Source organism: Apium graveolens, chromosome 4 (genome assembly GCF_009905375.1).
Source record: "Apium graveolens cultivar Ventura chromosome 4, ASM990537v1, whole genome shotgun sequence".
NCBI classification, from domain to species: Eukaryota; Viridiplantae; Streptophyta; class Magnoliopsida; order Apiales; family Apiaceae; genus Apium; species Apium graveolens.
In genome coordinates this window covers 3,299,923-3,316,849 of record NC_133650.1, presented here as the reverse complement: position 1 = coordinate 3,316,849, position 16,927 = coordinate 3,299,923, and the positions used below count along the sequence as shown (strand labels likewise).

Genomic DNA, 16,927 nt, shown 5'->3' with positions numbered 1-16,927 from the left:
TGACCTTAATAGAGACCAAGGTCGCAAGTGACAGATTGAGGTTGATGACTTCCCAATATACGCAATTTCATTATTATTTTCTAAATGAAAATCATATTTGAAAATTCAAAGAATAATAAATAGTTGACGTTCATGAATTAGTACAGTTGAACCTCGATGAAGTAATAATCAATAAGGTAATAACCTTGCTAAAATAATATTTTTCTGAGGTCCCAGCATAATGTATACAATGTATATTTACTCCCTGTAAAGTAATAAACTGACTGAAGTAATATTTTTTCTTGATCACAACCATATTACTTTAAAGAGGTTTGACTGTAGTCAGTAATAAACACACGTATAAGATATATAGTGAGTTAGAGTCCTCAGAAAGATGTGTGAAGTAACATTAAAGACATGAGCATGGAACCCGAGTGTTCAAAGTTAATGATCTAACTAACTATTTCAACTTCCCAATGAAAGAAAGATTAGCAGGACTTTAGACTCTATCACAAGATCTATGCATCTTAGGCATTAGGCCAACCTGGGGACTGCTCCTGATGAAATAATTTTGAAAAATCGAAAAATCATAAATACTGGCCCTTAAGTTCGATTTTTTGTTATGTAAGGTAGTCGGAAGGATTTTATTTGTCTGCAGATCAGTGCTTAATGGTATATACATTCCCACAAAGTCCTGAAAAGTATCTTACTAGCCTCGCGGACAGAAAAAGATTGCAGTCAGTTTGATAATGATCGAGTGATGAAACTAGGCAGGATAGCTTGGCCAACTTTCCTATCTTCCTTTTTGTGGATTTGGGAGTGCTCGAGTTGTAATGTAAGGTGTTGTAAGCATAACAGAAGAAACGTAATGTAATCATCGATAACTTTATTTATCGTGCATTTGATTTATAGTATATGACAAACAAGAGAACAATCGAGGCATGCCCTGACATTATCAGAACGATTACTAGTAGCACTAAGTATACTTAGTATGCAAAACAAGACAACTACTTGTTATTGCAGTAGTGATAAGCAGAAGAGCCAGAAGGACCAGACTGCATATGGAAAGTACAGTCCAAACAAGTGAAAGTATACGACTCAAAGCCTTGATCAGGGTTAAAAACATGATCAGCAACACTGCAGTTCTTGTCATCCTGTGGAGTCCAACAAGGATCATTCCTCGCGTAATCTGGTCTCCAGTTCCAAGGAACATTGAGCAGAGGGTCTCTCGTGTCTCTTCCCGTTAGATTCTGGCAACCGGATGGAGGATCATCGGGTGTTGGAGAAGACATTGATGGATCTGCAGTTGACATGTTGGTTGCAGAGGCAAAATGGATGGCATATGTTGCTTGAGTGATGCAGAGAAGTATGTAAATGGAAGATAAGAAAATGAGGGATGGTATCATGTTGCTTTTCTTCATCTTGATGGCTTTATTTGGCTTGTGATTAGTTTTTAAGGAAATGAAAGAGTGGTTTGCTTGTAAAGATTATGAAATTATTAGGGAAGGTATTTATAGGTTCCAAGTACTAGAATGTTGTTTGTGACATATTAGTGTCTGTAACTGTAAACCTACTCAGTAGTCAATTTTCAAAATGTTTGTTTGGTACTTTTTTAAAAATGACATTTAATTTCTTCATATTCTGTGAAAAAGACATTCAATTGGATTGAAAAAGTATTCTTTAATTTTGTTGGCATGAATAGATTCATCTGACCGCATAGCGCAGTGGATTAGCGCGTTTGACTTCGGATCAAAAGGTCGTGGGTTCGACTCCCACTGTGGTCGTGTTTTTCAAACTTTTTCCCCTTCAATTTTTTTTTGCTCTTATGCATATTTTCACTTGCTCTCTACATCAAATCATTTCACGTTTTGCATATCTTAGATAAGTTGATCGTTAAAATGATCTTTTTATTTCCATGAATCGAATGTTTATCCGGATACGACAATCATCAATATGTGAAGCAACTACTTGTTGTTGCAGTAGTAATATGAACAAGAGCCAGAAGGAATTTCATCATGCTGTTTTTCATCATTGGCTTTTGAGCAGTCAAATTGACGACAACTTTTTAGGAACGGAGGGCATAGGTTTTGGATACTTTTGATAGGCTATTTAGAAAAACACGAATTAAAATTTTTGTTAAAAAATTGCTGTTAAAAATTATTGTACTGTTAGAAAAAGTGTTGTTGTAAAAATCAGATGAATGTTTGGTAATTTTTTTGATATATATATATATATATATGTTTTGATGCAAAAAATTAAATATAATAATAGTTTTGGTAAGGTTTTGATGATAAAATCAGCATTCGCTTCCCGCAACAGCTGAAATCAGTTTTTTTCTAAAAGCATGGGGACTTAATTTCTCTAACAACAGCGTTTAGACCAAAAACACTTTTCCGAAAAGCAGTTTTAAAATTTTACGAAACAGTTTTTTACCTACTTTTCAGCGAAAAGCTGGCAATACCAAACACAAGCTAAAATCAAATTTACGTTACGACATGTGAGAGTAAAAATATACACTAGTCTAAAGGTTTTGGATACTTTGGATAGATTATTTAAAAAAATATAGGAGTTAAAATTTTCACACTCACAGCGTAAAGCTAAAATCAAAGTAATATTGTAGCGATGAGAGTAAAAATATACATTAATTTAACTTTATGAAAAAACTTATCGAAAGTTTATAAATATATGACCAGATAAACTATGAGAAAAATGTAAAGTGAATCATTTTATCTACCCCTTGCAATTTTCTATTTCTATATCTCATATTGCATATTGGCCACTCGAATCATTTTACCCGGAGATATAGCAGTGTTTATTTTTCCATAATATATTCATCCCCTTATGGTTCAAATTCTTTCTTTGGTTCAGAAAAAATTTCAAGAATCACATTTTCAATCTTTCATGCATGTAAGTTTTTCAATCTCTCTGTTCTTTTGTTTTTAATTATTGCACTTGTTTTTTTTTCATAATATTTGTCAATGTAATGCATGCAAAGGTATTATTGACCTGATTCCAGGAATCCATTTGTAGAGATAAAAATAGGTGATGATCACAACATGCCTGGTGCTTTTGATTCCGATAAAAACAGCCAAAGAGCAGGCGCAATGCCTGGTGATCCTGGTCATCTCAAATCCAAGAATTCCGACAAAGATTTTGAATTTAATGTGACATCCTATGTTTCACATGGCAAGACTGAAGGATCTGGACTATCTGGTGCTGTTTTTAATCTTGCAACCACAGTTATTGGCGCGGGGATTATGGCCTTACCTGCAACTATGAAAGTCATGGGGATAATTCTGGGAACGATTTTGATTATCGTGATGGGAATTGTGGCAGAAGTTAGTATTGAATTGCTTGTTAGATACTTTGTTGAAACTAATGCTACTACTTATGGAGAGGTTGTTCAACATGCATTGGGGAAGCAGGCTAAGATTTTTTCTGAAATTTGCATTATCCTCAACAATGCTGGTGTGCTGGTAGTTTATTTGATTATATTGGGTGATGTTATGTCGGGTTCCTTGCATCATAGTGGACTTTTCGATCAATGGTGGGGGCATGGTTTTTGGGATCATAGGAAGGTGTTGATTCTGCTGGTGCTTATAGTTTTTCTGGCACCACTTTGTTCTTTGGATAGAATAGATTCTTTGACCTTGACATCAGCTGCTTCTGTAGTTCTTGCAGTTATTTTTATTGTTGTTGCTTTTATTGTCGCCTTCATTAGGCTCTTAAATGGGACACTCAACGCTCCAAGATGGACCCCTGATTTAAGCTCCACAAAGGCGATAATGGATTTGCTTGTGGTCATTCCAATAATGACAAATGCTTATGTTTCTCATTTCAATGTTCCGACAATTTATAATGAGCTAGAAGGGAAGTCACCTGAGAAGATGAATCATGTGGGGAGGATCTCAACTGTTCTTTGTATTTTCCTTTATGCCTCCACTGCAACTTCAGGTTATTTACTCTTTGGAGAGGATACTGAGTCTGATGTGCTGACAAACTTTGATAAAGACCTCGGGGTTCCTTACAGCACAGCTTTAAATTATTTTGTCCGCATTTCTTACCTTGTTCATCTGATCCTTGTTTTTCCTGTAATTCATTTCTCCCTACGACAAACTGTTGATACCTTGTTGTTTGAGGGAGCACCTCCACTTACCGAGAGTAGGCAAAGGTGTCTTGCCTTGACCGGAGCACTTCTATTTATTCTTTACTTGGGCTCTACTACAATTCCAAATATCTGGACAGCTTTCAAATTCACAGGAGCAACCACAGCTGTTTCATTGGGTTTTACATTTCCTTCACTTGTTGCTTTGAGGTTAAGTAAGCAAGGCACTAGTTTAAGCGCCACTGAGAGGGTTATGTGTTGGTCAATGCTGACATTTGCAATCCTTGTTAGCATCGTCGGAGTGATTGGTAACACATATCAACAAAACACACAATAGATCTGTCAGAATATCCCTTGGTAGTTAGACCAGTGTAAAAGAAAGTGAAGGTTCATCTAGGCTGCTGAAGTGCAATCTTTGTCAAGCTGTCTATGTTTGTATTCATTCTTTAGTGGTATTTATTGCATTCTTTAAATTTTAAAAAAAAATTTGCTAGGCTTTGTTATTCTGTCTCTTTATCACTTATGAATGTAAAGGGCCTTGTGCATGATCATCCTAGCTGCTTAAATTGCCTATAGTCACGCGATTTCTTGAGATGCTATGGCGTTTTTCCCTTCTCTGCATTGATACGAGTTCTAGGGCTTATTATTCCAGGTGAACCGTTTCTTTTACAATTTTCACTTGCGCTGTTTTGTGGTCTGAGACTGAGAGCAGTGTTAAGAGGATGTGCATTGAGCTGCAGATCTCTATTTATAATTTCCCAGAAGCTCTATAAACATGAACGGTAACAAATTACTGTCTTATAGTAAATTCAATATGTCAAAATCCCAAATAATCAATGACTCCTTCAACAACTGATGTTCCTCCAGGGGGTTCCCAGAAATTTAGCGGAAGAGACACTAGTGGTCCACTTCTGAATGTTTCGTGGTATGGTACTGGAGACCAAATTACGCGAGAAATGATCCATGTTGGACTCCTCTAGATGATAAGAACTGCTCTGAACATGTTTTAACTGTACTTTCCATTCACAGGATTGTCCTTCTGGCTCCTCCTCATATTACTACTGCAACAACTAGTTCCTTCACACACTAATGACTGTCAGATGCTATTGTTTACTTTTTTCTACTCTAGGGCGTTGTTGTTAACTAATAATCGCGTTGAAACAATTCAGTTATTGTATTTGTTAAAGAATTTTATAAGGTTCACTCTTCATTAAAGGAATTGCTAAGGTTTAGTCATTAAGTAGTTGCTAAGCACTTTCAGTTAAAACAGCCGACTGTAGTCTGTGGTCGGCTGGCCGGCCAAAAAAAACCTTAAATCCAAGATAATCAATGTCATCTCATTGTAAACAAAATTTATGTCATCAAACTGTTCTGCATACTATATATATGAGTATCTCCCAGTAAGAAGCACACTCAACATTTTCATCATACTAATCACTGCATAAAGACAACCATGGACATGGACTGGTATTCCTGGCTATCAAAAACTGGAATGGAGCCTACTCTTGTTTATGAGTACAGCCTCATTTTATCACGAAACGAGCTTGAAGAAGTCGATTTAGCTCACTTTAACCATGAATTCCTCCAAAGCATGGGCATCTGTATAGCCAAACACAGGCTAGAGATTCTTAAGCATGCAAGGAAAGTGACAACACCAAGCAGAGCACGACCTATATCGAAGATTCTTGTTGCCATCAAGCAAACAAAAAGGTGTTTGGCTAAGTACATTCCAACTTTTTCTCGTCGAGAAGATGCGGCTCTTGTTCTGGTTCCTAGAGACATAAAATGCAAAGGCTCTATGGCAAAGAGGAGTAAGAGCTTGGTGATGTCCAGGCAAGGAAGACCATTGCTCAAAAAAGGTAAAGTCGCCAGTTTTTCTGGTCCAATAGTTCATGACCGCTATAAAAATAAGGTCACCAACTTTTCTGGTCCAATAGTTCATGATCGCTATCAAAATTATGCTGATGATGATGATGAGTCCTGTTCTATCAGTGCTGTTGAAGAATCCGGGTGGGATGCAATGTTCCGAAATTTGAAACCTACTTGAGAATCTTATAAACTTCGTTCTCTAAAGTGATTTCAGTGACAAATGATGGGCTTCAGTTGCAGCCAGCCTGTGATTACTGATTAGCTTATGGTGTTAATTATCAGTACCCAGGTCTAAGCTAAACTCAGACAGTTTTTTTTCGGGGTTTTATTTAGTTTTATCTACTCTTTTGAGTTTCATATATTGCGGTGTATATAGTACTCTATCATGATATAATGCAAGACAGATTGTTGTTTTAAGAACACCATAATGCTCGAGTGAAAGAGCAAAGCATATGTTGTTCCTTGGAGACTCCTTGCTTACAGACCTTAAAAACCAGTAGCTCTCAACAATCTACACATTCATAAGAATGAAGTTTTACAAATAATGTATATTAGGTAGCCAAACGTGATGACCATCACTGATCATAAGTAAACTTTGTATCCGTTTAATAATGCAAACTCTAGTGTCACTGAAATAAATAAAGATCACAAGTCAACCAGCATGGGGCATGACCAAGTATGAGCATAAGGCATAAAAATGTCAAATTTTACCAGACTCAAGTCCACCCTATACTGTACTGATCAAATATCAGAAAATTTAGTATATAGAACCTGAATCATCGCATGTTCCTCATCTGAAATAGGTGATAGAACCTGTACATTGACGAGAACACTTGTAAGCTCATCAATAGCAAAAGCAGAACAGCAGCAACCAATATGAGGATTTTCCAGGACTTGAACACATATAGCTTGATGAACTTTTCAATTTTAATTGTCCACTTTCCACTATAATACTTGTTTATATCTTCAATCATTTTATCCATGAATTGCACTTTTGTCAGTCTAATAGACCTGCTCATTCCATTCCACAGATTTGCAACCTCTTCATCACTCTTCAAAAGGTTCAAAACAATTCCCCTTTCTCTAAGCAATCTTGCATCCTCTTCAGTGTCAATGATTCCATTCATTAGCTCAGTGTAACGCGTAAAAACCAGGGGCCCTGATGCATTGCAAGCTTCATATGCTACCAAGTTTCTCAAGACAATTTCTGTGTTCACGTCCAAAGTAATGGTTGGAAGGGAGAATGTAGATGTTTTAGAATCGAAACCTAATGTCATGATGCTACCATCTGTAGGTACAAAACTTATCCCGGACTTGTAAAGTTCAGTGACAGAGGGAATGGAGATCTCCTCAACTGTTGGAGGCTTATTAATATGATCATTTTCTTTACTGCAATTTCCAGGCTTCTTCTCCTCCTCATCTTTACCTCTTGAGCAGCAAAGATCTTCGATGGGTTGTTTCAGAGTACTAATTCCAGGTAAGTTAGAAATGATCAACCAAGGTAATCTTAAAATTACTTTAACATGTCTAGACTGTAAAATTCTTTTGAAAAAACTCACCATAACCGAAAAAGATCTTGTTATTATATCAAGGAGCTGTTCACCAAAATTAGAACTTTTTTCTTGAGATACCTTTGTTCCATTTTGACTATCAGTTTCCATGAGTTCTGATAATGACCCTTCTGATTTAGTAGGCAAGATCGCTTGGTACAAAAAACCCAGAATGTGCACCTGATCTCTAATCTGAATAGCACTTAAGTCGATCATCACTCTAAACGGTGAAAGCACATTACATACTCCTCCTAGCATCGAAAGCAACGTGTCATCCGCACTCTCCACAGATGAGAGCTGAAATTCCAGCATTTTCCTTAACAAAAACATTGGAATCTGATTTTCCAACATTATCATGTCTCTGAGAATGGCATTATGACCTGACTTCCTCTCCGCAAAATCAATCAAATGTGACATTCTTGAACTAACTCTACGCAAAACTTTCCCTCGTGACTTCACAGCGTAAATGTGAAGAAACTCAAGCAAAAACGACACATCAATGACCATCATCCACGCTAGGGTCTCACCGCTAATGTCAAGGTACTTATGATAACAAGCGCGAATTGTTGGCTCAATAAGTGTAAATTGATCAACAAGATGTTGAAATCGAACACTTTGCATTATTTTAAGTGTTCTTTTGGCAGAACCAAGCTTATATCTTTCCATCTCATACAACTCGGGACGCCAATGATGATACGGACCTAAAGCAACCTGTTGAGGCACATAAGCATCTGCATTGTTTAAAAGTAGAGATTTCGGGACATTGAATATGGTAACAGGAATATCAGCTTCTTCTTCTGGATCTTCGTTAAGGGATTTACGAATGTGAATGATCCATCGATGCTCATCGAATCCGGAGCTAGAGCTTGAAATCATCGTAACTTGAAATCCTCTTAAGGGTGTGTGCTTAAATCTTTCAAAATGAACTAGTTCTGCCAACAGAATGAAATTTAAGAAAGCTTCACAGTTTTAACTTATTAAAGACAACAATAAATTAATGATCCCTGGCAAGCAAAGACTGTTACAAGTTTGTTACTTCCCACCTCTCAATTCATCTCTCTTCTTAAATTGACTCAACTTTATAAAAATTTATTTTTTAATTATTTTAAAAAACTGAAAAATACGTATTAAATTATACTAAACATACTTTGTAATGATATAATTTTTATAAATATTTTTGATAATGTATATGTGAAATTTCTGATCAATTTTACGATAAAAAAATTAAACATGACATATAAAATCGGACGGAGGAAATAAAAGATTAAAAAAAGAAATACTTGAGGGTAAAATTAAAGGTAATTTTTTGTGAATTGATATAACAATTGCTTGCTAGGATTAGGACCAGATGCAGCCATGTTCGAGGTTAACTCAGTATTCTTAATCTCTATTTTTTTTGGGGTTTTTAGTATTTTTCTTTAATTTTTGAGAAATTGATCAAAATATCATTTCTGAGTGTTAAGTGACCTAAAATGTTACTTTTGAAAATAATGGCCCAAAAATCACTTTATGACGGTACCTCGTGTAACGTTTTGTATTTTTTTTAAAAAAATGAAAATATTACATCATGTAGCGTTTTGGCACTTTATTTTCTTTTAATTTTTTTATAATTTGCAGAACGTTAGTTGAAGTAGCATTCTGACTCTAAATGGTACATTATATAGTACATATAAAAAAAAATAAAGTGCCAAAACGCTACATCGTGTAGCGTTTTGGGCATTTTACATAAACGTTACATAATGTACCGTTTTAAAGTGACATTTAGAGCCATTATTTTTAGAAATTAAATTTTGGGTCATTTTTAACCTCAAAGTGATATTTAGGGCCCAATGCGCACCCGAACAGTAACGGTTGCGGGTTATCTAAGATAAAAAAAAGGTGATATTTAGGGTCATCACCCAATTTTACGATGTTAAGTAAAAAGTGATAATAAGGCAACAAAATTTGATAAATATTGAGGTTTTAAATTAAGCATATGAATTAAATTTAAATGTGATCAATGTGATATATTTTGTTGGGTCATTTTAACAGGAGCGTTCTTAGATCAACTTCGAAATCATTTTCAAGGTGAGATTCATTAGATTTCTCAATTCGTTGGTTTTTTTAATTAGTTATTATTATTAACATCATATTGCCCACAACGTGTTTGATTGTTTAGTATCTATTTTAAATCCTGTGAATGTTAGCTCCTGTAAACTAAATTGTGCCTAATTGCCACCCTAATTTGTGAATTTATGCGAAGAAAAAGAATAATTTGGATGAATATATAGATTTATGTTGTAACATTAGCCTCATAAATATGACCCTGATATTACTGATGAATTAATTTTTCAGTGACAGTAGTAATCTTGGAGGATGGATGAGACCAAATTATATTTGTGTTTCGAAGCAAAAAATGCGAAACAAGAGCCTGTTTATGTGATATATTCTACTAAAGAGAGTGATTTGATGGACAATTCACCGATTTTTAGACCAAACTTGGCCTTGGAAGAGTGTGTCAGTAGGGTTTCTGCTATGGGCTGTGGTCTTTTTGATTCCAAAATCGTTTTTGCTGGTGGAGTTTCTGGTGCAGGAGAAATCGCGATATATAACTCTATTATACACTGATAATCCTAACGGAATTTCCCGCTCTTTTGTAATGCTTTAACTAATAGAGTAACTTTGACCATTTAATCGATTTTGACTATATACTAGAGCTGACAGACTCTATCATATCTTCCCTCTCCAAAACAGACTTTTCCTCAAGTCTGTTGCACAACAGGAAACTCCGGAAATCTGGAAATAAAACCAGCTGTCACCTCCCAAGTAGCTTCATGAATAGAATGTCCTTCCCTCTGAATTAGATACTGAACCTGAGGAGCATTATAAACTTTGATCATCCTAGTATCTAAGATAGCACAAGGAATTGGAACCACATTTGTACCAGACACAGTGATCCAATCAGGACAACTGATAGTCACCGGTGGATCTCCCCAGAACTTCTTCAATTCAGATACATGAAAAACATCATGTATCTTTGCATCCACATGCAACTTCAGTTTATACGCAACCTTGCCCACACATTCACCGATCTGAAATGGTCCAAAGTACTTAGAAGACAATTTTTGATTGGACCTTACTTGTAATGATGATTGTCTATAAGGTTGTAATTTCCACCAAACCCATTCTCCTTGCTGGAAAACTCTATCTGATCTATGCTTGTCAGCTAAATTTTTCATCCTGACTTGAGCTTTCAATAAATTCTCCCTTAATACAGAAATCATTCTTTCCCGTTTCTGCATACTCCTATCCACCACAGCAACAGCGCATTCTCCCGGTAGTATGGTAAATGAAGAGGGGGAGTCTGATTATACACTACTTCATAAGGAGTCATCAATAAAGAATAATGATAGTGAGTATTGAACCACCATTCAGCTAAAGGCAATCAAATAGACCATTCCTTGGGTGAATCTGCACACATACATCTCAGATAAGATTCCAAACATCTGGTGACCACCTCTGTCTGGCCATCAGTCTGAGGATGGTAAGCAGATGACAACAGAAAATCAGTTCCATGCAAGGTGAATAATGTCTTCCAGAAGTGACTTAAGAAAACGGGATCGCGATCACTGACAATGGATCTAGGCCAACCATGCAATTTAAACACCTGATCTAGATACACTTGAGCTACCATTGAAGTAGTAAAAGGGTGAGATAATGGCATAAAATGTGAGTATTTGCTTAATTTATCCACCACCACAAATATCACTTCTTTACCATTAGATTTAGGTAGACCAGTGATAAAATCCATAGAAATATCCACCCAAACCTCAGTCGGAACTGGTAAAGGCTGCAACAACCCAGGTGAGGCACTAGTATCATACTTTGAGGCTTGACACACTACACAGTTCCTGACTTAAGACCTGACATCTTGAGTCATACCTATAACATCCCGATATTTTATAATTATTTTTTTAATTGGATTATTTGATTTAAATATTTATTAATGTCAGTGTGCTGTAGTTAAAATAGTTTTTATAAGTTTATTTTTATTCTTTTATTCAGAATATTGTTTTAAAAGTATTAGTTTAAAAAAAATAGTAAGGCTTTTATTAAAAAAAGAGTGAGGGTTTTAATAAAAAAAAAAGAGAAAGAAGGAAGACAAGAGTTAGGGTTTGCTAAAAAAAGGGTTTGCGTTACTTTGATCGGAGAAGAGAGGAGAGAGAGAGAGGGAGAAAGAGAAAATAGATGGAGATTGAGATGAATATCAAGAACTTTTTGGAGAATTATGAATTTGGCGTTTGTGGAATTAGGGTTCTTGTGATATGTGGTTCTGAAATCGTTATTAGCATTCTCGGTTACTAAGATCTCGAGGTACGGACATCTTTTTGTACTCTTTCTTTTCAAATTCAAATTCGTGTGTACGGATATATTTCTCGTACTCTTTATTTTCGTATTCGAATTCGTGTGTACGGATATCTTTCTTGTATTCTTTCTTTTCGTATTCGAATTCGTGTATGTATATTGCATATTCTGAATTTTGTTAAATTCGCATCCGATTCGTTGTTTATCGTATGATTGTGATTTTATTCTCGTTGTAAAGCTAATTTGATTATCTTCGTTTTTCGTTCTTTGTACTTTCTGAAATTATGCTTGTAAATATGTCAAAATCTGTTGTTTGTGTAATCTATTGCTGAAATTTCTGTTTGTTCGGCCTAACTTCATAAATTCATTATAAATTGAATATTTGTTCAAATATTATGAGCAATACCATTCTGGAAAGCTCTTTTCGATATCTGCAATTTGCGTTTACATTCGGCTGCTAAATTCTGTGATTTTGATGTCTTCAACATCAAAATACAATTGTAATCAGGGGCTGATTCTGTTCTGCAGTCCGCATTTATTTATTTTCTGAATTCGTTACTTGTTCATTTTTTACGAGCCTTGCCATTCTGGAAAGGTCTCGGAATTTCCTACGACTTTCGTGTTTCGTACTTTTTCAGTTGACTTCATCTTTATGCAGTAATTTGACATTCTTTGGAACTGATCAGATTTGAGCTTATCAATAATTAGTGATTTGTTATATTATTTTGTTTCGTGATGTTGGCTTATAGTGTTTTGAGATTATTTGATAAATTTATATATGATTTTGGAGATGTAAGACATTTGAGTGTGTGATCTTCAAGTATTTATTTTGAGTTATTTATGTTATTTGTATGACTGGGGAGTTTGTAAGACATCCGTCGCGAGTGGATAATCTCGTGTTTGGCACCTCCTATGCGGTGTACTTAAATTGTATGGGTGTGTCGCCAAATTTGTGGGACACGTATAGCCATGGCTAGTATGTGTATGATTTGGCCTTTTGGGTAGCACGTGCTTATTGTCGTGCAAGCCCCAGTAAGATATTGGGTAGCATTTGATTTGTGCTCCTGTAAGTTTTGATGACTACATATTTCTGGATTACCGAAAATGTAGGACATCCTGTAAGTGTAAGATTATCTCCCATGTTCGTATGTAAACTATTTTATGTGTTATTTTGTAGGTGTGAGAATATGTGTAAGAGTATGTGTAAGGGTATGATTCCATTTTATTAATACTCTTTCGGTTATATTATTTGTGATTATTATGTATAATTGATAAGGATATGTGTAAGAGTATGATAAGTTTTGGGTGGTAAGCATTTAGTTTTGTTTTATGAGTTGAGTATTTATTGTTTTTATATTATCTCATTCATTATTATTATTGTGTTTCACTCAGATATTCAGTTGTGTTCTTAGCCTCATCATCTTTTAATCTTTGTTCAGTTATGCTTTATTTTATGTCCGTATATGAGCCTTTCGCTCACTGCCGGTCCTTTTTCTCTTTGTATTCCTCCGGCAGGTATTCTTACTTAGGCGGGCTACTTATGGGAAGGGTGCGAGTTATAGAACTTTGAGTAGTTTGGCATATCTTAGATTTCTCTGAGAGTTTGTTGGCATGGTTGTAATTTAGTTGTATTTTAATTCAAGAATTGTAAGTTTATTGTATTTTTGAGAAGTTGTAAAGTTTTATCGGATTTTAATGGAGTTTGGTTTTAAATAAGTATTTTCTTAAGAAATCATAATTAGTTGGGGTGTTAAAATACCAGTCCAATAAAATAAACTTTTTACCCTTTGTAAAGTAATATCCCTCCCTGCATGACCTCCTTCAGGTGTTTTATGGTGCCACTCCATAATTTTCTTCCTTAATATAACATCAGGACCCACCACAATCTTCCCTTTCTTTCTCAAAAAATCCTGTTGCCATTGGAACTTATCATGAACAATTCCTTGTGGAAGTTTAACAACAAGATCTGCCAACTCAGAATCAAGATTGTAGCTAGCATGAATCTGTTGAACTAAATCTGAATTCACAACAGAGATGGCTAAGTCAAATTTCAGATCCTTGTACTCTGGATAAGCATCTGCAACCTTGTTATCAACTCTTCCTTTATATTGAATCTCATAATCAAAACCCATCAACTTAGAAAGCCAGAAATGTTGAAATGGAGTAGAGATCCTCTGTTGTAAAAGCCATTTCAAACTTTTTTGATCAGTTTTGATAATAAAATGAGCTCCACATAGGTATTGCTCCCACTTTTGAACTGCAGTAACAATAGCCAAGAGTTCTTTTTCATAAACTGAAAGTTTCTGCCATCTAGGCCCCAAAGATTTGCTTAAAAATGCCAAAGGGTGATTGTCATGCATCAGAACTGCACCTATTCCATCCTTAGAGGCATCAGTTTCCAACACAAACATTTTAGTGAAGTTGGGAAGAGCTAAAATTGGAGCAGCAACCAAGGCATTCTTTAATTTCTCAAATGTTACTTGAGCCTGCTCATTTCACTGAAAAGTACCCTTCTTCAGCAGATCAGTCAAACTTCTATTAATTCCAGCATAGTTCCTGATGAACTTTCTATAATACCCAGCTAAGCCTAGAAAATTCCTCAAATCTTTAACACATTTTGGAGTTGGCCACTTAGCTACAGACTCCATCTTCCTAGAATCAGTCTCAACTCCCCTAGCAGAGATAAAATATCCCAAGTACTCAATTTTCTCCATCACAAAGCAACACTTGCTTTCTTTTGCAAACAATGAATGTTGCCTCATCAAATCAAATACTAAAGATAAATGATGACAATGATCAGAAACAGATTGACTATATATAAGAATGTCATCAAAAAATACTAACACACTCTTTCTGAGCAAAGGTTTGAAGATAGCATTCATACATCCTTGAAAAGAAGCTGGTACATTAGTAAGCCCAAAAGGCATCACTAAAAACTCATAATGACCATTATGAGTCTTGAAAGCTGTTTTGAAAATATCCTCATCATGCACTCTTAATTGATGGTACCCGGCTCTCAAATCAATCTTGCTGAAAACAGTTGCCCCTGCTAGTTCATCAATAAGTTCATCAACTACTGGAATAGGATATTTATCTTTGACCATTTTCTTATTTAAATCCATGTAATCCACACAAAGTCTCCATGTACCATCCTTCTTTCCTACTAAAACAACAGGAGAGGCAAAGGGGCTAGCACTATTCCTGATAATCCCTCTTTTCACCATTTCCTCAATGAGTTGTTTTATCACATCCCTTTGTTTTAATGGGTATCTATAGGGCCTAATATTCACAGGATTAGCCCCTTCCTGCAGAGGAATCCTATGATCAAATATCCCTCTTGTAGGAGGTAATGCAACAGGTTCCTTAAAGATATCAGCATATTCTTTCTTTAACCTGGAGAGTTCACTGACAGGCCCCTGATCTGCATTAATAGTTTCCACTGATTTTTCCTGAATTTCAGCATTAACAGAATCTTTGCTGGACTCATCAGCAAGGGAAGAGATCTCATTTATTTGCAAGAAATACAACTGAGCAGCATTTTTGAATAATTTGGAAGAACAATCACATGTCAATACTTTGAGTTTCTTTGGTGAAATTCCCCTTAGTTTAAACAAGTTCCCAGCTAACATGAATTCCATGATCAAATTCTTAAAATCCCATCTCACTGTACCCAACGTACTAAGCCACTGTACACCTAATACCATATCACAACTGCCCAGATCTATCAAAAACACATGAGCAGAAAACTCATGACCATTTAATTTTTAACAGAAATTCTTAACCACATGTTGACAAACCAGGTGATTACCATCAGCTACAGTGACTTGTTGCTTGAAGCATTTGTAAGAGATTCAAGTATTGAGCAGGAGACAGCCCACAACCAGAGGAATCAGCAACATTAGAAGTATCAGGCACATGCTCAGTACTAGTGACAACAACATTGTTGGCATTTTCCTGCTGCATAAACTTAGGTTTGGGTTTAGGTTTCCCGAAAGATTTGTGCCATTGAGGGAAGCCATGAAGGCAGAAGCACTTGTCTCTAGAGTGACCAGACTGATGACAGTAGTCACATTGCATGTCCTTGGACTCCAACTCAGTCTTCTTGTTTACAGAAGTATTGCCCTTAGGACTCTAAAACCTGTTGTATGGAGAAGTCTTGACATTCATAGCAAGTTTATCCACAAAGATATGAGAAGAACTATTGCGTTGATTTTCTTCCTATAATAGCATACTATAACACTGGCTCAAAGTAGGTAACGGAGTCATAATCAGAAGTTGACCCCCGACAGCAGTATAATGCTCATTTAACCCCATGAGAAACTGAGTAAGTTGCAGAGATTCTTCATATTTCACATGATTGGCATTAACATTGCAGGTGCATTTAGCACAACTGCAGGTAGGTTTAGTAGACAAACAATCCAACTCATCACTAAGAGTTCGATACTCGGTGAAATAGGTAGCAATTGACATAGTCCCTTGAGAAAGTTGAGTCAGTTGCTTTCTAAGATGAAACATCTGAGGTACATTGCTTTGTGCATATCGAGCAGTCAGATCTTGCCAAATTAGGTGAGCATTTTTCATATACACAACATTGTCTCTAATGTCCACAGACACAGAGTTTAAGATCTAGGAGGTAACCAAATTATTACACCTATTTCAGTGAGCTAGTAAAGCGGAATTGGCAGTAGGCATATTATATGAGCCATCAACAAAACCAAGTTTCAACTTGGACGACAAGGAAATTTCCATGGAACGACTCCACTGATTATAATTTTGTTCAGTTAAAACAATCATGGTCAAAGTCATGCCTGGATTATCAGACGGATGAAAATAATATGGATGATTGGAATCAATGGAGACAAGAGAGCTCGAAACAGTGGAAGAATAAGATGATGGAGATGCCATAAAGAAAAATTGTGTGGAAGTTTGGATCTATGAGATTTATGAATTTAACAACGATACCAACACATCAAATACAGACAATTACTAGTACCGAATAGTTCAATTAGTGATGAACAAATTTAGATGAGAGCAGAAATTGGCAAGCGATAAACAACAAAAGTCGTAAATCATAAAAAAA

General features: G+C 35.8%; 3 protein-coding genes and 1 non-coding gene across 4 annotated transcripts; 3 read left to right on the top strand and 1 right to left on the bottom strand.

Annotated features, from left to right (window-relative positions):
• Window positions 1-1,689: 1,689 nt before the first annotated feature.
• TRNAR-UCG (transfer RNA arginine (anticodon UCG)) lies at window positions 1,690-1,763 on the top strand. Its single transcript has one exon. It is a non-coding gene; the product is annotated as a tRNA-Arg (tRNA).
• Window positions 1,764-2,990: 1,227 nt separating this feature from the next.
• LOC141716603 (amino acid transporter AVT6E-like) lies at window positions 2,991-4,577 on the top strand. The gene has a single exon (XM_074518790.1). The coding sequence runs from the start codon at window positions 3,036-3,038 to the stop codon at window positions 4,419-4,421; it is 1,386 nt and encodes a 461-aa protein (XP_074374891.1). The 5' UTR covers window positions 2,991-3,035; the 3' UTR covers window positions 4,422-4,577.
• A 118-nt stretch (window positions 4,578-4,695) lies between these two features.
• Window positions 4,696-6,131, top strand: LOC141718176 (uncharacterized). Its single transcript, XM_074520555.1, has one exon. It carries the CDS (start codon window positions 5,538-5,540, stop codon window positions 6,129-6,131), a length of 594 nt encoding a protein of 197 aa, XP_074376656.1. The 5' UTR covers window positions 4,696-5,537.
• Window positions 6,132-6,729: 598 nt separating this feature from the next.
• Window positions 6,730-8,379, bottom strand: LOC141718175 (putative UPF0481 protein At3g02645). The gene has a single exon (XM_074520554.1). It carries the CDS (start codon window positions 8,377-8,379, stop codon window positions 6,730-6,732), a length of 1,650 nt encoding a protein of 549 aa, XP_074376655.1.
• Between the last annotated feature and the right edge of the window lie 8,548 nt (window positions 8,380-16,927).